The sequence below is a fragment of the Chelonia mydas genome, chromosome 11, assembly GCF_015237465.2.
Source record: "Chelonia mydas isolate rCheMyd1 chromosome 11, rCheMyd1.pri.v2, whole genome shotgun sequence".
Lineage (NCBI taxonomy): Eukaryota > Metazoa > Chordata > Testudines > Cheloniidae > Chelonia > Chelonia mydas.
Window position 1 is genome coordinate 31,942,275 of NC_051251.2, and position 24,508 is coordinate 31,966,782.

The following is a 24,508-nucleotide window of genomic DNA, read 5'->3' on the forward strand; positions in this document are numbered from 1 at the left end:
TTTGTCCGGGTGGCAAGACAGACTAGAGAGTCTGAGCAGACTGTCTGTGACTCCATGATAAAACTGGTATAATGATCGAGAAGTTCACATTTGTTATAGGCTTGGTGAAATCTAATTCTAGAACACACCACCAGTTTGGGATGTCTGCCCTGAGGTAGGCACTCACAGTCATGAGCCACTCCAGACAGCATGACAGATTGGTCTAGTCGTGACAGAATTCACATACCATAGGTCAGTTAACCTTAAAGATCGTAACCCAACACTGTTAAAAGTTAAAACTCTCAATATCAAATTTAAAGGGTTAAAGTTTAGTTACAATGAGTGGATCAGAATCATATGAGGGTCTTGACACAAAAGACCTTTTAAAAAATGTGTAAAAATAGGGGAACATCCCATAAAAAGAGACTCAGACCAGGAACTGAGAGCTTTGCTCACTGACTTTGACCAGAGAGCAGGGTCTGAGCATCCCTATACTCTAGATGCCACAGAGACCGCTGCAACAAAACTGGTTTGGCCGAGGCACCTGGAAGCCAAGAAAGAACGTGAGCATGAAATAAGGATGAGGGAACTCTGGATCAAAGACACAAAAGAAACGGAGGAAGCTGAGGAGAGAGCCTACCAAAGACACAAAGCTGACGCTGAAATTGATATGGAAGCCCACCAAAGACACATGGAGCAGCTAGTAGCCGAGAACAAAGTGCATGCCCTGAAGCAACAAAAGAAGCAGCCTCAGACTGTGAGTACATCCCCTCTCAACAGCAGGGAGTGGGAGAAAGCCTGCTCAATTTATCAAGAGACTGACTGCATTGAGCAGTTCCTATCCACCTTTGAGAGACTGTGTGGGATCCATAAAATTCCAGAGGATGAATGGATGCCTGTCCTCTTAACCCAGTCAACTGGGTAAGCCAGATAAGTTTTTAACTATATGGAGGAGGCTGATGCTAAGGTGTATAAGAAATTTTGAAAAAATGTATTGAAGAGGTCTTCGCCTCTGAGTCCTATCAGTTCAAGCAAATAACGTAAGTATTCCAAGATCTACAGTTAGTCAGAAAGTCAGTGACATGCAGTGTAGTAAAGAGGGCTACATTCACCACCTTTTGCTGATGGAAAGAATTTCAGATAAATGCATTCCCTCTTTCTACCATTATGAAGTTTTTGCTGATTTCCACTCTGGGATCTAGTGATGGTGATGACGATACGCTCTTCTATAGCACATTTCACTTTGCAGTTTGACCATTCAGCTATTTTAACATTTCATAGCAAAATGGAGGAATAAAAGGTAGTAATCATGCCTTAGTAATCTATTTTAGTGTGGTTATCTCAGAAACAGATAGTCTTCCTGAGAACATGTTGTCGTAAGATAGTTAGCAAAATTGTCCTCCAGTCCCTTATCATGTGTCAAGTGACATGCATATCTTGGAAGAGAGATTTTCTATTTGCTGGTTTCAGAATAGCAGCTGTGTTCGTCTGTATCCGTAAAAAGAAAAGGAGTACTTGTGGCACCTTAGAGACAAACAAATTTATTAGAGCATAAGCTTTCGTGAGCTAGTGAGCTGTAGCTCACGAAAGCTTATGCTCTAATAAATTTGTTAGCCTCTAAGGTGCCACAAGTACTCCTTTTCTTTTTTCTATTTGCTGTCACATAAGTTAGAAGAAGGAAAAGAATACATTAATAATTGTATTCTCCCTTTCTCTGACTTTTTTAGCATTGTGGCTTCTTCTACCTTGGAGATAGGTCAATTTTAAAATAAATCTGGGGCTCACAATTTCTCAAAACCAAGCATCTGCAGCTGATAAGAGGGAAACTCCATTGTGACTCTTAAATATTACTTATTGTAAACATTAAGTGGATGTTTTTTACTTTTCTCTTTAGAAAATTATATGAACGCGTTTCACAACTGAAAACTCTAACATGTTAGTAGAGGTCACTGTTAGCCGGAAGTTTAATTGATTAAGCTTTAGGATATGCCTGTGAGGTAAAGTAGGTAAGTACTTTACCCTGTTACCTATCTGTTAAACTGAGTCAGAGAGGTTGTCACTAGCCTAAGGTCATACATCAAGTCATTAGCAGAGCTGAGGGTCAATATAAAAGTTTTGTCAATATAAAAGTGCTTATAGCAATATAGCTAATTCAGGAAATGATGTAAGCTACACCAGTATAAGGCATCTTTATGCTGGTGTAACTATTTTGGTTTAAAAACAAAAAACCCCACACTTCCAACTTGAAAAAGCTTGACTGGTAAAACTGTTAAGTGTAGATCAAGTCTTGGGCTCTTCTGGTAGACACTCCTTGCCAAAGTCTGAAAATTTTTATAGCTTCTGTAAGATAGTGGTAAATAACTATATCCAGTTGTTAAAAAGTTAGTCATTTTTTTTTTGAAATTTTCACTTGACTAGGGTTTTCAAATAAATGATTGCGCTGGTCACTGAATGCTCAACATTTTAGATGTATTTTATTGAAAAAAAAATTGATTTTGCCAATTGTTTAAGGGCTATGCGCCATATTAATTCACTAATAATTTAAGAGCTATTTAAGTTAATAAGTGACATTCATTTGAGGGCAAAATTTGGCCCTAACAATGGACTTAAATTATCCTAATTTTGTGCCGGCATGAGCTCTTAATTTCCCCCCTTTGGAGATAACAAAAAGTCTAGATTTTAGAAAACCAGACAACTGCTCACTCTGGCAAGTGAGACGGGGTTTCCCACTCTCAACTCACGTTTCATACCTTGGTATAATTTCCTTTCTTTTAAAAGGAGCCTCTTCCAGTTATAACTCATTTCATTAAAGCAATTGTCTCTTCTTCAGTGGGGTTAGGAAACACACCTCAAATGGAAGTTTTGACACCACTTCCTGTAAACATTTTAAAGAGGCATTATAGAGTTCTATTTAAGTCTCTTATGGACTCCACTATAATTAAAATGTATACTGTCAAAATTATCATAATTATACCCTCACCTACATAATTTTTTTTCTGTTTATTGTTGTGGCTTTACAGTTATTTGCTGGAAAAATGGGGTTCTCCTTTCTTACTTGTAAGTCTTGCAGTATTTCGTATATACAGCTCTGCAATCCAGTAGTAATCTATGTGCATACTATATGTATGCAGCTTTATTTTTAAATTGTTGAGCACTTACAATACAATATGTGCTCAATGTTGTGTATAATATAAACATTAACTCAAACTAGGTACTTTTTAGTTTGCTCCAGTGATGACAGAGGTCTTGTTGAATAATTGAATATGGGTTTGAGGGGTGGCGGTGGAGGGGAAAAGCAGTGTTTGAATTCAGTGGCAGCATGAAAAGAGACTAGGAATGATCCAGTTGGAGGGTTGGAAGGAGTGCAGGAGGAAACTGGAGCAGACATAGGAAGCGCAGTATTGTACAGTGTCTTGAAATTGTGTGTGTATGTGTGGTTTCTGACCCTGAGACCCTCATAAAGATGATTTGCTACAGTTCATGATGGACATTTTCTACTGACCTTAATGATTGATTTAAAATTTAGCCTTCCATCTCTCATATCTTCTCCCAAATCGATGGAAAACAAATTCCTTGGGAATACATTTGGAGACTGTTTAAGGTCTGTGTGGCCCAGACCTGCTCCATAGATGAGATAGGTAGAAAAATCGGGAGTGTAAATTACTGCTCTAAAAAATTCTTAGTCACTGTTACCAGCCTACGAATCTGTGTGGAGGGGTATTTTCCAGAAGTGAAGGGGTGGGAGGGAGACACCTCTGATAAATAAACTTTATTTTAGTTTTGTATAGAAAATGTGTATTGTTGTGCATTCAGATTTGTTAATAGCATTAAATGTGCATTTTGAATAGAGTTTAGCAAATATATCTTTTGTAAGGTTTTCAGCACAGTTCACCCAACCATGAAAATAGCTTGTTCTTCCATGCTACTTAAGAAGGCTTCCATTGTATTTCCATTCCCACTTGGTTATTCTGGGCCAGCAGGCCCTTTGATGGGAAAGCTTCCCTCCCCTCCCCTACTGCTGGCTCAGGCTTCTTTTAGTCTTCTAATGCTTTACTGACATCGTCTCTGCTTCCATTGAGTTTGACATAATGGAGGTGGAGGCAGGTTTTCATCTTTAGCAGTGAGCTAAATAGGAGAAAAGCCTGGGCTACTCGCCAAAACATAAGCTTTCCTGGAAAAATGCTACCCTTTCAGTATGGAAGGCTTGAGTGGAACTCTTCCCTGGCCTTATTTTTTAAATCCAAGGGGAATCTTCATTTATAATATTTCAGAAAGGGCCAAGTTGTTCAGACTCAAGAATAAAAATGCAGTAACTGTGTCATACAGAAATGTGATGAGGATTACTGAATGCTTTATAAAAGCCTTAGCTTTGACAGTCCATAATTATTATGCCAAATTGTTGGTATTTCTTTAAATAAGGTCCTATTTTAAAATGTCACTTATAAATTCCTTTAAATGTAATACTCAAGCCTGGTTTACACCTAAAACTTAGGACAACCTAGCTCCATCTCTCAGGGCTGGGAAGAGTTTCACCCCCTGTGCGATGCAGTTAGGTCAACTTAGCTGTGTTGACTTAATTATCACCTCTAGAGAGACTGATTTACTTTATACACAGCATGAATTGTGAACATCATCTAATATTTTCATCTAAAGCAGAACTAATTATTTTTAAATGTGTTGATTTTATAAACATCGCTGAAACTAACAAACTTTATAAGCCCCCAAATGCATGGGTGAATAAGCTAGCAGCTTAGTTTGGTAATCAGCACACCTGTACATAATCTTAGGGCTTGTCTGCACAGCGCGTTAGTGCACACCAGCGTGTTGCATGCAGTACTGCTTGACTACATCAGCGTGCACTAGGAAACTTTTACTGTATGCCAGCAGGGTCCACACAGACAGTGCATGACTTATTGGTGTACACTAGAATTTACACCCCAGCTGGTGTGCACCAACACACCGTGTAGACAAGCCCTTTGAGATTGACCTAAGTGCACTTGCTTCTGTAGTTGCTCAGTCCATAGAGGCTCTGTGAGCCTCCTGGGTTACTTATTCTAAGGAATCACCTCTCTCTTACCTGCTGTTACCTCCCACTCTCTTGGATGAGGAGACACAGTGCCAGTTTTAGTCTTACATTGATGCTTAAATCTGACTCTTTAATCTCATTTATCCCCAATGGAGGATGCAGAGACTAGGTGAAAAAAAATCTGTGGGACGCATGAATTCTTGAAATGTGCAATGGTGCAGAATTCCCCCAGGAGTAAATAGAAATGGGATGAAATTTAATAGTGCGAAATGCATGGTCATCCACTTAGGGACTCTCAACAAGAATTTTTGGTACAAGCTGGGGAATCTGTCAGTTGGAAGAGACAGATGAGGAGAAAAACCTTGGTTAGTCACAGAATCATAGAACTCTAGGGTTAAAAAGTACTGCAAGGGTCATCTTGTCTAACCCCCTGTCAAGATGCAGGATTTGTCCCAGGAGTCACCAATGTGACGTGACTGCAAAAGGCTAATGCAATCCTAGGACACATTGGGTGAGGTATTTCCAGTAGAGATAGGGGAAATATTACCATTATGCAAGGCACTGGTGAGACCTTATTATTATGTGCAATTCCAATCTCCCATGTTTAAGAGAGAGGAATTCAAACTGGAACAAGTGCAGAGAAGGGCGACTAGAATGATCAGAGAAATGGCGAATCTACCTTACGAGATGGGTGCGGGCTCTGGGAGGGAGTTTGGGTGCAGGAGTGGTCTCCAGGCTGGTGCAGAGTATTGGGGTGCAGGAGAAGGTATGGGGTGCTGGCTCTGGGAGGGGGCTCAAGTCTGGGGGTTGGGGTGTGTGCTTACCTTGGGCAGCTCCCAGTTGGCAGCGGAGCGGGGCTAAGGCAGGCTCCCTGCCTGCCCCAGCCCCATGCCACTCCCTAAAGTTGCCAGCATGCCACGGCAGCCCCTGGGGTGGGGAGCATGTGACTCCTGCATGCTGCTCCTGCCTGCAAGCACTGCCCCCGCAGTTCCCATTGGCCGCAGTCCCCTGTTCCCAGCCAATGGGAGCTGCGGGGGTGGTGCTTGAAGGCAGGAGCAGTGTGCAGAGATGGACTTTTAGCGGCTGGAGATCACGATCGACTGTCAGAGGCTCCAGGATCGACCAGTTGATCGTGATCTACTGGTTGGTGATCACTGGTCTATGGTATACCTTCATGCCATAAAAGTCTATTTTGTATGGGAAATTATTTGTTGTTGCTTTCCTGTTTTGCATTGCTTTAATTGAAAAAACAGCACAAAATTATAATTAATCCTTGGTGTTAACTGCATTCTGTACAGATTGAAATGTTTCTGAAATTGGTGAGCCAAATATTTCGGGATGTTTTAATCTAAATTTCATTTACAGATACATCAACATTCTTTACACCAGCATTTTAAAAAGATGATTAGAGAAATATTCCTTCTGATATCTTGAGTTGAGAGCCTTCATTGTTATTTCAGAATAAGCATATTGAAACAGCAGCTGTTTTTTTCATACTTGTAGTGGATTATCAGGTGGCTTGTTTACTGAACAAAAATTGATTAGAAAAGGAAGTGGGTGGTGCAGTTTGCTATTGTATGTTTGTAGACAGCAAAGTTATAATCTGTGGAATTGTTACAAAGCTAGCCATGGGAAAGATATATTTCAAACTTTAAAGTTTGGTATACGTCAAAACCACTGTATTAAACACCTTGTCTTCTGTGAAAGGGAGCAGATTATGTTATTACTGTTTGGGTTTTTTGTTTTTGTTGTTGTCACTCATTCTGTAATTTCTGATAAGCAGAGGTGCCTTAGGATAGGATAGATCAGGGGTGGGCAAACTACGGTCGCATCCGCCCCTTCAGACTTTTTAATCTGGCCCTCAAGCTCCTGCCGGGGAGCGGGGTCCAGGGCTTGCCCCGCTCCATGTGTGCCGTGACTCTGCGCGGCTCCCGGAAGCAGCAGCATGTCCCCCTCTCCGACTCCTACGTGTAGGGGCAGACAGCGGGATCTGTACACTGCCCTCGCCCTAAGCGCCGCCCCTGCAGCTCCCATTGGCCGCCGTCCGAACCCCTTCCACCCTCCGAGCCCCTCGTTCCCGCCCTCCTGCACCCCAGAGCCCACACCCCCAGCCAGAGCCCTCACTCCCGAACCCCCTGCACTAGCCCGGAACCCCCTCCCGCACCCTGAACTCCTCATTTCTGGCCCCCAGCCGGAGCCCTCACCCTCTCCCGTACCCCAACCTCCAATTTCATGAACATTCATGGCCCGTCATACAATTTCCATACCCAGATGTGGCCCTCAGGCCAAAAAGTTTGCCCACCCCTGGGATAGATTCTTAATCTGCTTTCTGTTGACCCAAGTTTGGAAGCTACAATGTTCGCCACGCCACGTGTGCCAGAATACACCAAGTGTTGTACCAATCTTACATCTGGTCCAAAATCCTACATATCACACAGATTATGAACCTGCTTGCAGCAAGACCGAGTGCTTAAGCACTAGAGCAGGGGTAGGCAACCTATGGCATGCGTACCAAAGGTGGCATGTGAGTTGATTTTCAGTGGCACTTACACTGCCCGGGTCCTGGCCACTGGTCCGGGGGGGCTCTGCATTTTAATTTAATTTTTAAATGAAGCTTCTTAAACATTTAAAAAACCTTATTTACTTTACACAAACAATAGTTTAGTTATATATTATAGATTTATAGAAAGAGACCTTCTAAAAACATTAAAATGTATTACTGGCACGTGAAACCTTAAATTAGAGTGAATAAATGGAGACTCGGCACACCACTTCTGAAATGTTGCTGACCCCTTCACTAGAGGACCAACATGTGTCATAATTAGTTTTTTTTTTTGCTTAACGAATTACCGTATCAAATTGATATTTTAAGATTTTTCTTTTTGCTTTACAGCACTTTAGATTGAAATGCTAACCTAATGTGAAGATTATGTTATTAGAGGTGGAGGTTGGAGAACTCCTCTCTGCTGTCAGTTTAGGCCCTTATGCACTTAAGCATATTTTTAACTTTAAGCATGCGAGTAGCCCCACTTAAGTCAACAGGGCTACTCACAGGTTTAAACTTCATGTGTTGAAATATTTTGCTAGACGAGGGACAGTAAAAACTAAAGAAAATGAAATATACTTCGTTTGTAATTCAGCTCTAATGTTTTTCTGTTTTTAAAAAAAAAAAAGTTAGGAGTCACAACGACCTTTTTAAAATAGGAATACTGCTCTATTCTCCCTGCCCCCAAATTCCTATCCAACAACAATAAATCTCAGAATATGAGATATCTTTTGGTCACCCTTTTTGTTTGTTCATAAATGTATAAATACTGAAAATTGGAAGTATTAGTGCAATGGGTGAGGAAGAATAAAAAGCATTAGGCCAGAGTTTTTTAAGGGCTTTGGAAGTACCCAGATTATCAAAGGCAAAATGAGAACCACAGCTGATAGAGCTGGAAAGACAGCCCCCTGCACTAATCTAGAAGCAAAGGACAGGAGCTAGAGCATTATTATTCTGAATTTCCTCTAACTCTAACATAAGGATTGTCCCTTTTCATTTTGATTTCACACATACTTCACTATGACATATTCTGTGTTGTTAGACTGTGAAAGAGCTATGCTAAATCCCCAGCATGCAGTTTTATGTGTGCTTTGCTATAGATTGCAGCATGCCTAGGAAAGTTGTATATATACCTAAATTCACATGGTATTCTCAGAAACTTATTATTTGGCAAACAGACATATGGAAACAGATGTGGGAGGAGCTGTCTGAATATTTTGGCACACTTAGCTAGGTCAGCATTTTAGCTTCCCATCTTGGATTTACAGAAAGCAGGTCAGGAATCTGTCCTGTCCTAAAGTTTCACTGTTATTCAGAAAGTACAGAATGGTGACTTTGGTAGAACTGTCCCAGCCTACTCTGGAGTTGAAAAGTGACCCTTTTGTAAAAAGTATATATTTGGAAAAGTGACTTATCAAGAATTTATTTAAATTCTTGATTCTTACTTTTAAAATGCTTTCTTGTTTTATGTTCTTCTATTAGATTTTATTAGTTGATCAAAATTTCTTGTTTATAAAAATACTTGTAGTAGTTTGTTACATTATTAAATTTAATATTCAAAGGAATTTGAGATTTATTCTTTAAAGGGTAGTTTGTTCCCTCATTGAAAAGAACTGGATAAATTATCTCCCACAAATTACATGGATTTAAAGGAGTTTCCAAACTGCCTTTTCATTATCTGTTTTATCAGACTTTCTCTTTTCCTGTAGCCATAGAGTTTAAGGCCAGAAGAGACCACCAGATCATCCTGTCTTCCTGTGTATCACAGGCCGCCGACACCATTCAGCACTTTAAACCCAGCAACCAAAATTAGACCAAAGTATTACAGCCCCATGTAGGAGGAATTGAGCAGTTTGTTTTCATCGACAAGGAGCATTCTTTTAATTGAACAGAATACATTGTATGGAATTTACTTGGATGTTACCTGTGTAAACTAAAATGCCATTTGAATAGTAAATGTGTCATGCCACTGAAGTGCCATTGTAGTACTTCGTCCTCCCTAAGTTTTTAGGATTTTTGTTTCTTCAGCAACCATAACAAGTTCATCTGAAAATGATGATCGCAGCGGATCCAGTTTGGAATGGAGTAAGGATGGGAGTCTCAGGGCTGGTGTACATCAAGGAATTATTCATGATCGAAGGGCAGATAATTGTTCACCGGTTGCAGAAGAGGAGACAGTTGGGTCTGCAGAGAGTTTGTCTAAAGTGGAAGTGTGTACTGGAGATGGGCCTGTTTCCTATACACCAAGTTCTAGCTCTTTAATAATGCCTCGTCCCAACTCTGTTGCAGGTAAGGAAGCACTGAACTAGAGGAGGAGGAATTTTTCGTGATCTAATTGTACAAAATGAGGTTTTGTATTAAAGTTACAACATTGATAGTAAGATATTTTTGTAGGAAAAAGGCAATTACTCTGCAGTGAATTGAATACATGTTTATTACTTTAAATTGTTTTCAAGTTTGAACATGGATGTTATTGTTGAGATACTTATAGTATATAGTGCCATAGGAATATGTTTTTCTTCTACTCTGTGGGCTTTTAAATACGGATATGCGCTTATTTACTGGGTTTTGTAAATGTACCATTACTATTTTAAATTGTTTCTGGTGGGGGGGTTTACTTCAGTGTTTTTTTTTTTACTACTGTCTGTTAGCAATGCACCTTCAATACAGCTCTGGAAGAGGTGAGGTAGATTAAGTTATGGTTCGAGTATTGTTGCTAGAATTAACTAAATTCCAGTTGCAATGCCATATTTTCCCCTCACTTATACCTGTGCAAACCCATTGACAACTTAGTGTGGTACAAACTTTCCAGAACTGGCAAGTGAAACAAATATAATGACAGTAAACTCAGTTAAAACAAATGAAAATTAAAGTTTATAAAATCCAGAAGATGTAGACTGAAGGAGCCCCCCTAACATAACCAGGCCTTGCCAGGAGTTAATGATTTATGGAGGGGAAAAGTATTATGCTTGACTGGGAGTTGAATATAGTCAGCATTCCACAGTTTAAAAAAAAAAAAAAGGAGCTGTAGTTTGAGATGTGAAATAAAAATTGCTGACTGATATTAGCGGGTCTTAGTTTAAAGTTTTAACTGAAGTTTTCTGAGCCTTTTTCTCTAGGGAAACATTTTTTGCAGTGAGTGGGAAGTTACTTCTGTTACCACTGGGATTTCCAGTGACAGTGCTCTGGTGCAGAATATATTAGCGGTGCTGATCTGAGCTTAAAGATACAACAGTACCACCACTCTATTGCTCAATAATTTACAGTGATAACCTGTGATAAGAGTATCGTGTTTTGCTGTGTTTTTAAATTTGAAGCAGCAAATAAGTGGGGCTCCACTGGAAAAACACTGGGATACGTTCTTCAGTTGATTTTTAAAGGAAGTGTAATGTGGCCCTATTCCAGAAAGGATGTCCAACAAAGTGCAGTAAGTTGGAACTGACATTTGAAAAATACACTAGTATATGGCATAGTGAACATTATCAAGAACTCAGAATTTGTCAGCAAGGTACTGGATGGGTGGTTTTTTTGTCTTTTAGGATTATATTTTTCTTATTTATTATAACTAGATTGAATGATTCAGTTGTATTGTGAAATTCAGTAACGCATTTGAAGCCCACAGAAAGCACAGTCTTGATGTGCATAGTCTGACTGAGCATTTAAAATGCCTTGAAAATCATTAGTACATTAATTTTGAAACAATGAAAGCACCACTGTTAAGTGAAGGATTACATTACTTCTGAATATTATATTGTGCAGGGTCTTTCTGTTAAAGTCTACAGAGGGAGAGAGTCGAGATTTTTCCAGTAGACTGCTGTGATTACAGAGCATAACTTTCCAGTTTTCTGCTATGCTTGCTCATTAGCTTCATCCTATTCACTCAGTTAGACCTCCTGCGGAATGAAAATTTTAGTCTTAGACTGTGCAGTGACAAAGAATCCTAATGAATTTGCATGACTTTTCCATTATCCAAAGATGAGTTAAAAAGAGCAAACTGATGCATCAGACTCTTTTGGTATTGGACCCAGTACCGAAAACTGCACTGAGTGAACAAGTGTGGAACTGCCATCAGCACCAGGGTGTCCATTGGTACCAACACCAGCACCATGGGAACCACACCCATTAGCATCACCTATAGAGGAGATATGCTCCTTGTCACCATCCTTGGGGCACAGTGCCTTACCAGCATCGATCAGGGTATCATTCCCCATATAGTCCCCAAGTACCATCAGAAGACCAGAGGAATTCTTCGGAACTCCACCACCACGAGACTGGCAGTGGCCCAGCCAGGAGCCTGTCAACCATCTGTATCAATATAGGATGCTGCCCCCTTCTGGGGTTGCTGGAGGCTTCCCAAGTCTTGATGAAACATTCTCCTCTTTTAGAAAGAGAAGATATCCCTCTTCCATAGCATTACTGGCAAGACCACAGACACCAGAATACCAGGAGGAGTGGGACCCACAGGCATAAACCTATCAGTGCCCAGTGTTGCCCCCTAAAGACATCTCCTCCTTATCACTGGACAAGGCAATTGCCTCAGCACCGATCCTGACTCTGGATGGTTTCAGTGTGTTCCAAGAGTTCCTGCAATGGATTGCAGACACACTGGAAATTGAGACTTGTGTTAAATCTGAACAATCTCACAAATGATTGGAAGTTCTGTGGTCTGTGAATCTTGCCAGAGCCCCTCTCCCTATCAATGAGGGATTACGAGTTCCAGTCAGAGCTTTGTGGCACTATACCACCACTGGCAAAATGTATTGAGAAGAGGTCAGATGTCACCTTCCGGGTTCAGATACATTTACTCACACTCCAACTCCAGATCTCTAGTAATCTCGGCCATCCAAAAGAAATCACACACTGGCAAGAGTGCACCAAAGGAGGAAGATCCAAAATGTCAGTTCGGGAGAAAGTCTTACTGCTCTGCCTATCTCCCGCTATGAGTGGCTAATTGCCAAGCTCTGCTAGCCAAATACGATTTTCTAACATGGGGCAGAGTGATGCCATTTGTCAACAAGCTCCCTTATGAGACTGGACAAGACCTTAAGGACATTGTAAAAGAAGGACACTAGTGGCAAAGATGTGCCTACAATGGATACAGCTGATAGTGTGGCTAGGCCCATGGCCACCACTGTGACCATGAAGAGAGCATTCTGGCTCCCGGCTTGGGCATTCCTCGCCAAGTGCAAGCCACAATCAAAGGTTTTCCATTTGAGGGATCAGAATTATTTAGTAAGAAAACAGAAAGTGCCTTCCACTCTCAAGAACTTTAAGGCAACCTGTAGTCCCTGGGAAACTACAGATCTCTAGTGTACTGCAGAATGTACTGCCCTCAACAGCAACATCAGCAGAGACAGAAGACACCTTCATACCACAGGCAGCTGGACTGTCAGTCAAAAAAGGAAATGAGATATGATAGAGGATGTCAGTCCTCTTCAACTCCAGCCATGCATGCAGTTCTATCCACATAGCAGCAAATTTGATACCTCAGTCAATAGCTGTATCAAAATCCGTCATATGAGCGCCTGTAGTAGAAGCTGCCTTGCCTCATTCCTCCAGACATGGTCAGCCATCTCCACTGACAAATGGATGCTTAGACCATCAGTTTCTCACTATATCCCATTCCCTTTCCACATCCCTTTTGAGGGACTCTTCTGATAGGAGAAGAGTTTACCAATATTGGGTTCTGCCCTTTGGACTTTCCACGGCATGGAGAATATTCATCACATCCACAGCAGTGGTTGTGGTGTACCTAAATGGAAGAGGGACTACATGTCTATCTGTACCTGGATGACTGGCTGTTCTGGAGCAGATCTCATGGGAAGACCAAGATAGCCCTAGATCAAGTAGACTTTCCTGTTCTTTCAATGTAGGTTTCTAGCAAACTATGAGAAATCATCTCTAATACCATCCCTGATTATAGAATTCATAGGAGCTCTACTTGACTCATGGTGAGCATGAGCATAGAGGGGCTGGTGGAAGATGGATTGATACCTACAGTCCCATTTGTATGGACAAGACTGTCTACAATGATTTGCATGTGCCTAGGGTTACTAGGACACATGTTGTCCTGTACCAACTTGACCCCACTTATATCCATAACAACACTGGCTAAAGCTGGTGTAATGCCTAGCCAAACACAGTGTGAACAAATAATTCACAGTACTACTCCAGGTCTGGTAAAAACTTACCTGATGTCTAGAACCTTTAAATGTGAGAAAGCTAGTGTCCTCCATGTCCCTTCCCTGACAGAAGTGCTTATTACAGATGTATAAGGGGCAGTTTTGGTGCCCATCAGAGTTGCCTCCAAATGCCAGGTCCTCTGATGATCCAAAGCTGCTCATGAATGTCCTAGACCTGAGAGCCATCAGGCATTCCTTCTTGTTCTGTGGAACTGTAGTACAAACCTGACAGACAATATGTCAGCAGTGCATTATGTCAATAAACAAGGAGGTGTTCGTTTGTCCCCCACCTGCCATAGAGTTCAGGGAATGGTGTCACCATCATGTTGTGACCACACTGGCCTTTCATCGAACAAGGGTCAAAAATGATCTTGCAGACTTCTTGAGCAGGAACATGGTAACTAACTATGAGTAGTCATGGCAGAAATCCATCCTGAACCCAGTATTCTGGAAATGGGGAATCCCGACCGCCAACCTGTTCCCCAAATGCAAAGCCTTTTGATCTAGGACGATATGAGACTAGGATCTTTACCGGACACCTTTCTTTTTCAGTGGTCTTGAGACCTCCTCCACACCTTCCCACAGATTCTCCTGATTCTCAGGTAATATGCAAATCAGAAGGTACAGAGCTATTGTTGTCATGCTAGCCCCTTATTTGCTGAGAGAACTCTGGCTGTCAGCCTACGTAATGTCTAGCCAACCTCCCATTTGCCTCCCTGCCTGCCTGCACAGATATAGTGTCTGAGAATCAGGGTCAGATACTATATCCAGACCCACAGTACTTGCATCTGATGGCCTGGCCTGGATGCTGGCTGGATGACCATCACTGACTGAGTGCTCCAGACAAGTACAAGGAATTATTAAGCAGAGAAGGATGGCTTCCACTCTGCAAAATGGGAAAGGTTTTTCATATGTGGGCAACTCCAAAACAGTGTGAATCTGGTTGAAGGCCTAATCCCAAGCATCTTGGACTGAAAGTCTACCTAGCTGCAATACCAGCATACCGTCCACCAGTTCAGTCATGTTCTGTTTTCTCTCATCTCACAGTGTTGAGGTGCACAGGTGACCTCATCGGCCTGATTCAGAAATGTGCCAGTTTCAGAGGTTTGTAAAGCAGCCACCCTTCGTTAACATTACGGACTTGACCTGGCAGCTAGGACAGATACCAAGTTTGGAGGAGCAGTACTTCAATCTCTATTTGATTAATACAGCTGATACTCCTCATACCCACCATCCAGACTGACTGCCAGTCACGGACAGTGGAATCCACACTGAAACCTACTCAAAGAAGAAAATAAGGTTATTTACCCTTCAGTATCTGTAGTTCTTTGAGATGTGATAGTCAGTGCATATCCCAGAACCCGCCCTCTGTCCCTGCTTTTTGCAGTCCTTAGCTGCTGAAGCTTTGAAGAGAACTGAAGAAGGGTTTGCCCTTTGTGCCAGAGCATGAGGAGACTCAGGGTTCGTGGCAGGCCTGATGGATACTTCTAGCAGAAAGAAACTGATCTTGTGCACATGAGGTGATGTGTACTTACAGTGGAATCCTCACAGATTACATCATCTCGAAGAACCACAGTTACTGTAGGGAAGTAAATGTATTATTTCACTGTACATATGAAGCACAGCTTTGTAAAAGTTGCTTGAACTGGGAATAACCTAATGACTTGGATCTTTGTAATGCTAAAAACCCTCCTTTTTGTTAACTTGTGTTTACTAATGCGCATACAGCACATTGTTAACATTTTGTTAACTTGGGTTACTGGACTAAATTGGTTGATGTTGTTACTGACAATGCACTAGGCACTGCCCACATGTACAGCAAGGCACAGTCTCTGCTCCAGAAACAGTCAAATGAAGGCCACTGTGTTATGAGTGTGTAATTAAGATGGCGTACCTATGACACCTCTGAAAAAATGTTCCGTATAAAACCACAACTTTAGCATGGTGTCTGTCGGTACACAAGAGGAATAAAAATGCTCTGATTTTAAACACCACTATTATAAAAAGGTTACCTTATTACAATTTTTTGATGCCGTAATCCATAATGCGGTACATTAGTAAGCTGCATTTACGACAGAGTAAGATTCTGAATTTTTTTTACTGGTATTAAATGATAAAATGACAGGAATAATATTTCACAGGTCAGTTGGTAAGCAAACCAAGCACAATTCTAAAAATATGGGAGCCAAGGAACCACAAAATATATGCAAAAATAACGAGGAGTCCTTGGATGCATCTGATGAAGTGGGTTCTAACCCACAAAAGCTTATGCCCAAATAAATTTGTTAGTCTCTAAGGTGCCACATGGACTCCTCGTTATTTTTGCTAATACAGAGTAACATGGCTACCACTCTGAAAAATATATGCTGTTCATTTATATTGTCAGTTGTTTCTTTAGTAACATAGTAAATATGCTATACTAGTAAAAGTTTGCTTAGCGAGATATGGAGGATCTGGCCCTACATTGTTCAGTCTTTACTGAGATGTGGAATGAGACTGCTGTGCATGTGTGAAAATTATCATTTGTGCAGATGAGTGGTTCCTATTATAAATAATAATTTGGAATTTTATCTAGATTATGAGAAATACTTGTCCTTGTAAACAATTGATTTATGAGGCCTGGAAGGGATAAGTGTGAAGAACCAGGCTTTGTATAGGGTCAGCTTACAAGGGTCTGGGAAATCCTTCCCTGCTCCAACTGCAGAGCAGCTATTACTGCAACAGTTCCCGCTTTCCCCTTCATAGAGGGAATGGCTGACAAGTCTGCGTAGCTGTTGATCCACTGTTCCCGGCCTGCCTTGCTTCTGTTACTCAGGGCTACCCAAACCTGAGCTGAGCTCCTTTATATCCTTCTGCTCCTGGTAGCAGAACTACACCAGTCTGGCTGTGCACAGGGCCCACCACTACTGTTTTATGAGGAAGCGCGAGAGGGGAAAAGAGTGCACGATCTACCCAAATGTGAAATGTTGCTTTTGAAGACACTGCTAAGAGATTTAGGCTCAGAATGTGCCCCCCCAATATAACTGTTTGGTAAGTCCTCTGGGTCTTTAACATTTTTTTTTATTTCTGTCCCTCTTCATAAAAAGTTTAAGAACAAAAGGGAAAAATTATGCATCATTTTGCTGGACCCAGGATCAGCTGCATTTATGAGCTCTCTACAGATATTGGAAGCAGCAGTTTACCAATGTGTGTTCCTAAAGCTCTACTGACATCATTGATAGTGGTCTCAAACAACAAAGTAAAGAAAAAGCCATATTAATGTTGGGTTTTGTTTGAAAAACAAGGGGGAGAAAGGGGAAATGAATGCCTGCCAAATGGAAAAAGACCTAAATGGTGGTAGGGAAAGAAATGTAATCTTCCACTTCAGTGCATTTGATCCCAGAGCACTCTATAAACTACATATAATGTGAATGACTTCAACCCACCACTGCAATAATAGTTGAAGGTTTCCATTTAAATGATGTGCAATAGTAAGTGTACTACAATATGTTTATATTACTTTTCTCAGTCCTAGGAAGAATTGGTAGTGTGCCAATACATTGTGGAATTATCGATACATTTTAATCCCATGAATACAGAGTGTGATCACTTGCTGTTGCAGAAGATTTCTCTTCCAGTCAAGAACTTGTATAGTTAAGAAATCTGTTTAGCTCTGCAAAGGAATATGAAGAGTCAGATAGTTAATGGGGTGATCGTTAATGTTCTGGATGCGGTGAAATAGTGCACACAGTGTCTGCTTGTCTAATTGCAAGATTTGGATTGCCAGCAACTATGAATGAAATCACTGGGGCAGAAGATTCATCTAGCTACCTTGCTGTGTTTCTGCTTGGAAGTATTGAAGCTTTACTAAATAATTTCTGACTGCCCAGGCTTGTCATAAAAATTCAACATAAAGCTTTCTACCCCCTCGCCCCCCTTAGCGTCTCACTAGTAATTTTAGCATAATTTTAAATTCTGGTAATATTTCATATTAAAAATATAAAATAAATAAAAGCATATCTAATGAAAATGACTTTTTTTTTAACTGGACAGTTCATGGTGTGGGTAGGACATTTAAAATCTTTTTGCTATCAAAGACTTACATTTACAGAGGAAAATAACCATGCTCATCAAAAATGTTACCTAGAATTTGAGGGTGTAACTGTGCAGGAAAATTTATCTATGAATTCCATATTGAAAGCATAAATATAATCATTAATAATAATTCATGCTGATATACAGTATTTAATTTAGTTTTGTGTAATTATTTATTCAGATGAAAAAATAAACTTCAGTTCTTAATATCCTAGCAACAAGTTCAACCAAGTTAGAAGATTTGAGCTATTTGGATGGACAAAGGAATACTCCATTACGCACCTCAATTCGCTTACCTTGGCATAACACTGCCGGAGGAAGAGTACAACAAGAAATTAAAGGTATTTATACATTTGTGGTTATTTTAGAATGGATACACGGTAGTTGTTTTAGTAATATCGTAAAGCTGCAAAAGCCTTTGCAAAAGAATTTGTAAGTGTAATCCTATATAAGCACAGGTTCTTGGGCTCCTCACGTGTTCAGCTGAAGCCAGCGGGTCTCCATGCAGGCATTCAGTTCTGTACTAGTAGATTCTATTACAGGTTCTGTGACATTATTGATCATAAAAAAGTGCTTGCTCACACTTCTTTCAGTATGGCATACTGTAGATCAGAAACGGAATATTTATTAAAAATTAAACATATATTTATATAATTAACATGCATGTGCAGTAAAACCTGGATTATCTGAACCTCACATATTCATAACTGAATTATGTGCCTCCAATGTTTATATTGAAGATTCCTTTGATCAGCTAAGCAAGACTTCAGATAAACTTATTCAGTATCCTCCATGGCATTCAAATAACCAGGATGATACTGTATTTTAAAAAACAGATTTATATGCAATCTCAAGGTTATCCTTGCACCTGAATCTTGTTTATGGAAGAAAAGTAATTAATTCATTAAGGATTGGTGTAGTGGTACATAAATAATCCAGTATGGGATGCCCTTGGGAAAATAGTGGCATTTTTTTCGTTGCAGATTGTGTGCAATTTTTATTTTCTCATCTTAACTTTATTTTGGTCAATTGCTTTTTCTGTTCAGATTACCATTACAAACAGAAAAATGTAAGCAATCAAACCTCCATATTATTGCTCTTCAGTGAGTCGCTGTGTAGATGTTTTGATGCCTTCATTCATATTCACTTTATCTTCATGAGTTAATTGCTGAAAAAACAGTTATGAAACAAAACTTTTCTTGAGAAATCATTTAATAATTGTGTGTTTTTTTTTTTTAAATTTTCGCATGGTTAAAGTAATCTTTGCAATCAAAATCAGATTCATTAGCCCTTATAGCTCTTGCATTATCTGTTTGAGAATACAAATGAGAACAAGAAGATATATGCCAGATTTTCAGAGGTGTCGAGCACCTGCAACTCCTGTTGACTTTAAAAGGGCTGTATGTACTCATCACCTGCTGAGAATCAGTTCAGTAATGTCTCATTTACATGGCTGACTGATTTTGGAAGTCAAATAATCAAACTTTTTCATGCTTCTCAGTATTTCTTTACATTTCTCTATATATGTTGTTGCTGCTTCTAAGGACCTAACCAGGTGAAGTGCTTAGCACCCACAACTCCCTCTGACTCAAAACATTTCACAGGGCTGGGCCCTCAATTAGAAAAATTTGTTATGCATTTTCAAATATATAGAAAAAAATTGTTCTTCATTAAATGTCAAATTATCACAGTTCTACAACATTTTAAGTATAAAGTCTGAACCTCTGTCCAAAAAGAAAACCTCAACAATTATTTGCATTTTATCATGAAGTGGTTTTAATCCACACTGAAGCTGCTAATTTATAGACAGTTCGATAAGTCATTTGTAATTGTTTGTGTTTATGATAAAAGTGCTGAAAAGAAATCTTCTCAAATTGTAAACGTACCCACCAAAAGTTATTGAAATTGTCGTCTTAAATACTGATGCAAATAAATAGGTTTTCATTACATAACAGTACTTTCTTCTAATAAACGTTTTTCCCTTTCCACTACTCAGCACGTTTTGTCCCCTATAAGCCTCAAGACATTTTGCTAAAGCCACTATTGTTTGAAGTGCCAAGCATAACAACAGACTCGGTGTTTGTCGGAAGAGAATGGCTGTTTCAAATGATCGAAGAAGCCTTGAAGAATCCAGAGCTGGAAGAAAACAGGGGAGCAGTTATTATTGGAAATGTGGGATTTGGAAAGACTGCTATAATTTCAAAGCTGGTGGCACTTAGCTGCCATGGAAGTCGCATGAGGCAAATTGCTTCAAACAGCCCTAATTCATCCCCGAAAAGTATGTTTCTCATCTAAATAATTGTTTGGGTTATTATACTATACAAAGGGTCAGAATATTGCTTACTTTGCAGACGTAAGTAATTACTGGCCTTCTTGTCCCCTGCATGAAAAGCTCTCCTCGGGGTAAAGGAAGTTCCAATAACCCGCAAGAGAATAGACCAGGGGTTCAACTTCTTAAACACACAGGCACCCACACATACCAAAAAAAAAAACCCCACTCCCCGGGTAGCTATGGAAACTCTGAATCTCCACGTGGCCTCCCAGCACTCCAAACTCATTTGGCAGCATGGCTCTAATGAACTGTGCTACCTAGACTCTTCTCCACCCCCCCCACTCCCCCCACCCCAAAGCTATTGTTGGTTTGTGGAGGGAGGATGGTGCTCTAGTATAATCATACCCTGAATTGTGCAGCGCAGATTTTTCAAAGGCTTCACAGAATCTGAGATGAAGGGGAAGGTGATGCTAGGAAGGTGACACTTATCCCTTCCGTGCCCTTCTGTTGCCATTGCACTCCCTCAGTTTATTAGAGGTGAGAGGATGATATAGTTCTATGTATTTACTCAGAGTACTTCCAGTGCTGACACTTTTCAAATGTCCCATATTGATGATATGACGAAAAGGCTATTATGATAACATAGTTAGTACTTTCCACACCAGTTGAGCTCTGGTACATTATATGATTTAATGAGTTCTTGCATTTAGAATTGTACTTATTTTCACATCACTGTATTTATTTTCAGTATTTGGTATTTCTTCAGCTTAGAGGTCAATTAAATCACATAGAGAGTATAAAGATGAAAACATGTATATGCATGTCATGTTGTAACACTTTACCTTTGAGGATGGTATATAGTGTATGTTTAAAAATCATGTATCTTAATAGTAAATTTTACCCAAGACTTTAAGAACTTCCATTATCATGTATATATTTTACCACACAGCAGTAGTCTGTAATCATAAGTTTGGTCTGTGCACTTTTTTATAGGCAGTGACCCCTGTCAAGAGATTCCCCTCACTAAATTACCACCACCTGCTCCTTTCACAAATGGTAACAATACAGTGAAGATTCTGAGTTGTCCTGGTACTCCTGAACATCAAAATCAAATGGACAAATCTGTGAGATGTCTTGCTTCAAAGGTAAGCTTTCACCATTCAGTAGACTTCTAACACACTAAAAAGCTTTAAACTCTGAGACATGGTGCTTTGCAGAACTCCCTGGTTGTGGTAGGGGTGAGAAGGGAGAGTGATTTGGGACATGCTCATATAAGAGTGTACCACATGCATACATCCTGCACAGTTAGCCAGGTCTTTCTCCCTTCTCATGAGTTGCAATCTGGTAACAGCCCCATTGCTCACTTGAGTCTGTGTAATACCTGACTCCTGCCTCTGCTGTTGCTGCTTTCTTGTCCTCTGTGTAATCTAGGTTAAGAGAAGGTAGAAATGTGAGAAGAAGTTCCTTTTGTTCAATATCAGTCACTGGCATCCCTAATTCCTTAGATGTCTACTGCTCCCACCAGATAGTTACTCCGTGTAGCTTCTTACAGTGCAATTTTGCATGAAACAAGGAAAGACAGAAGTTTTGCTCAAAGCAATTTGCAATGCACTCGTTGCTATTGTGTTTGGGCAAGGGTTACAGAAATTAAGATTAACAGGAAATTGTATCTTGGATGGGACCGTATCCTTTGGATTCTCTTTCCCAGGTGAATGTTGCCAGGTCTTTCTGATGCAGTTGTTATTGTGGAAAAACTTGCAAAGTGAGGCCTGCAACATGCCTTAACTATGGCAGAATTTGGTCTCATCTCTTTCGCCTGTGATCGAGAGTTCAAGAGCAGTGAGTTCTCTATCAGAAATGTTCTATCCTTGTCTCCCAGGAGCCCTTAAGGCTGTCAGTTGTTGAGTCCTGGTTCACTATAGCTTCTAAATTGTGTCATTGGGGGGTGAGGTGGGGGAAAGGTAGTACGTAAAATAGGTTGAAGAGTCCTTCTAGGGTTTTAAAGATTAGGATCAATACCTTGAAACCAATTTGGAGTTGAATGGAGAGCCTGTGCAGGTTGTGGAACACGATCTTTGCTCTCTCCCATTTATAAGACAAGCCATCGCATGATTGATTGTTGATAGTTTGTAGGTGGTCTGTGGTATCTCAAGGTAAGCACATTTTGCAGTAATCGCCTGAATTTCAAAAAATATGGATCATTTGGGCTAGAGCTTTCAAAGATAAAAAGGCAAAGATTTTAACTGCCAAAGATGAAAAAAGATGTTTCCACTAATGGTCAGGCTCTCAAGAAAGAGACCTTTCCTATCCTAAATCCTCTTTCTGAAAAAGAAGATTCAGTACTCTCTGAGCTTCAGTGAGGAGACCTTACCTAGCTCATACTTTTTATAATATATAGTGGGTTTGTGAAATTTATTTTCCAGTATTGCCTAGAGATCCAGTCAACATCAGAGCTCCATTGTGTTAGGCACTATGCAACACACAGTAAGAGGTGTTCACTGCCTTGAAGAGTCTACAGTCTAAAAACAGACAAAACTTACATAGGGTGAATAAATAACTGTTTCTCCATACCTTTTCCAATTATTCGTTCACTCAATGTTAGAACTTTACATACGGGGTAGGGGGGAAAGTGTGATCATTAATATAATTAGGTTCAAACCAAGCCCTTTGCTTGTGAAAATCCTAGAACTTTGGGGATGTTCCAGTGCTTAGGCCCATCTAGTGCCAGATACTCCTATGCTTTGACATTTTAGGGATAGATCTATTGTTGATCTCTATTTGGAAATGTTTCCCTGACACTGACTCTTGCAGATTGGTTTTGCTAAAGTATGGAAAATCATTATAAGTAATAAGAGCTTCAGCTCTTCTAAACATCATAGATATGATATTGAACAAAGGAGCTAGGATGTGATCCTATTCCATAGTTATAATAAGGAGATTTTTGGCTGGTGATGTAGGCATGGTATCATGTAGACACCATCCAAAGTTGTCCAAGACTTCCTTCAAGAAAACCAGAGCAAAGACTCAATATCAGTCTTGAGAGCAAAGAGCATGCTGACAATGCCCTCATGATTCTCCTCAGATCAAATCAGTTTAAAGCTCTGCCACAGGGGCAGAAGAGTGTACTTGAACATGATGTAAATATGTAGGGAATCTTGTGCTCATATTATAATATGTTCTGTCTAGTAAAATGTGTCTTGTGCTTGAGAACCAAAACAAGCTACTCTCCCCTGAGATGGAAACTACTTCACATCTTAAATTAACTCTTTTCTCAATTTGAAAAAAGTTTTTAAAAGCTGTATTACTGTAGTTTAGACTACATGCATCACATACTGATGATAATCTGTGACTATCTAGAGTATTTGATTACAACTGACTTCTGTATTAGATTATATTATGCTGAGAAACTGATTTTGCCTAAAGGATAAAAATATTCTACATCAGAGTTCCACATATTTTAAAAAGTACAGTTTCCTCAATCATTTGCAAAATTTTGTTTTAAAGGGGTGTTTTAAAGTATCTACTTGCATCCAGTGGAAAAGGTGTTAAAGCAGAGGAGGGCAAACTATGGCCTGTGAGCCACATCCGGCCTGTGGGACCGTCCTACCCGGCCTTTGAGCTCCTGGCTGGGGAGGCTAGCCCCTGGCCTCTCCCCTGCTGTCCCCTTCCCCCGCAGCCTCAGCTCGCCATGCCGCCAGTGCTCTGGACGGTGGAGCTGCGAGCTCTTGCCAGGCAGCGTGGCTGAGAGAGCCACCGGCCTGCCTCTGTGCTCTAGACTGTGCAGCGGTGTGGCTGGCTCCGGCCGGGCGGCGTGGCTGCCAGTCCTGGTGCTCTGAGTGGCATAGTAAGGGGGCAGGGAGTGGGGGGGTTGGATAAGGGGCAGGAGGTCCTGGGGGGCAGTCAGGGGACAAGGAGCAGGGGGGTTGGATAGGGGGCGGTTAGGGGTGGGGTGTCCCGGGGGGGACACAAGGAGCAGGGGGTTGGATTGGATGGGTCGGAGTTCTGAGGGGGGCAGACTGTGGGTGGGAAGTGGGAAGAGGCAGATAGGGGGTGGGGGCCAGGCTGTTTGCGGAGGCTCAGCCTTCCCTACCCGGCCCTCCATACAGTTTTGGAACCCCGATGTGGCCTTCAGGCCAAAAAGTTTGTCCACCCCTGTGCTAAAGAGTTTCAAGCAATAAAAACTACTAAATGACACATTTGTGTGAACTGTAAACATTGCTTTTCATTGTGATGGGTTGATTTTCACAGAAATAATCAGAAGCCTGAACCATGACTCCTCCTCACTTTAAGGCGCATTGTAGTCTTTTCTTCTTCGAGTGATTGCTCATGTATATTCCACAATAGGTGTGCGTGCTCGCCATGTGTGCTGGTGCTGGAAGTTTTTCCCCTAGCCGTACCCATAGGGGAGCACCCCTGGCGACCCCTGGAGT

The 24,508-nt window shown here is 40.7% G+C and overlaps 1 protein-coding gene across 12 annotated transcripts in view; it reads left to right on the forward strand.

Annotated features, from left to right (window-relative positions):
* TANC1 (tetratricopeptide repeat, ankyrin repeat and coiled-coil containing 1) overlaps window positions 1-24,508 on the forward strand; it is a 212,982-nt gene that overhangs the window by 115,747 nt on the left and 72,727 nt on the right. For 10 of the 12 annotated variants that reach the window (XM_043524883.1, XM_043524880.1, XM_037911874.2 and 7 more), the window contains 4 exons: window positions 9,579-9,839; window positions 18,022-18,147; window positions 19,803-20,084; window positions 21,072-21,223. In XM_043524883.1, the coding sequence (XP_043380818.1) occupies window positions 9,579-9,839; window positions 18,022-18,147; window positions 19,803-20,084; window positions 21,072-21,223 (821 nt within the window). The remainder of the gene's footprint in view (window positions 1-9,578; window positions 9,840-18,021; window positions 18,148-19,802; window positions 20,085-21,071; window positions 21,224-24,508) is intronic. The other 2 variants (XM_043524882.1, XM_037911881.2) reach the window with 1 other exon arrangement.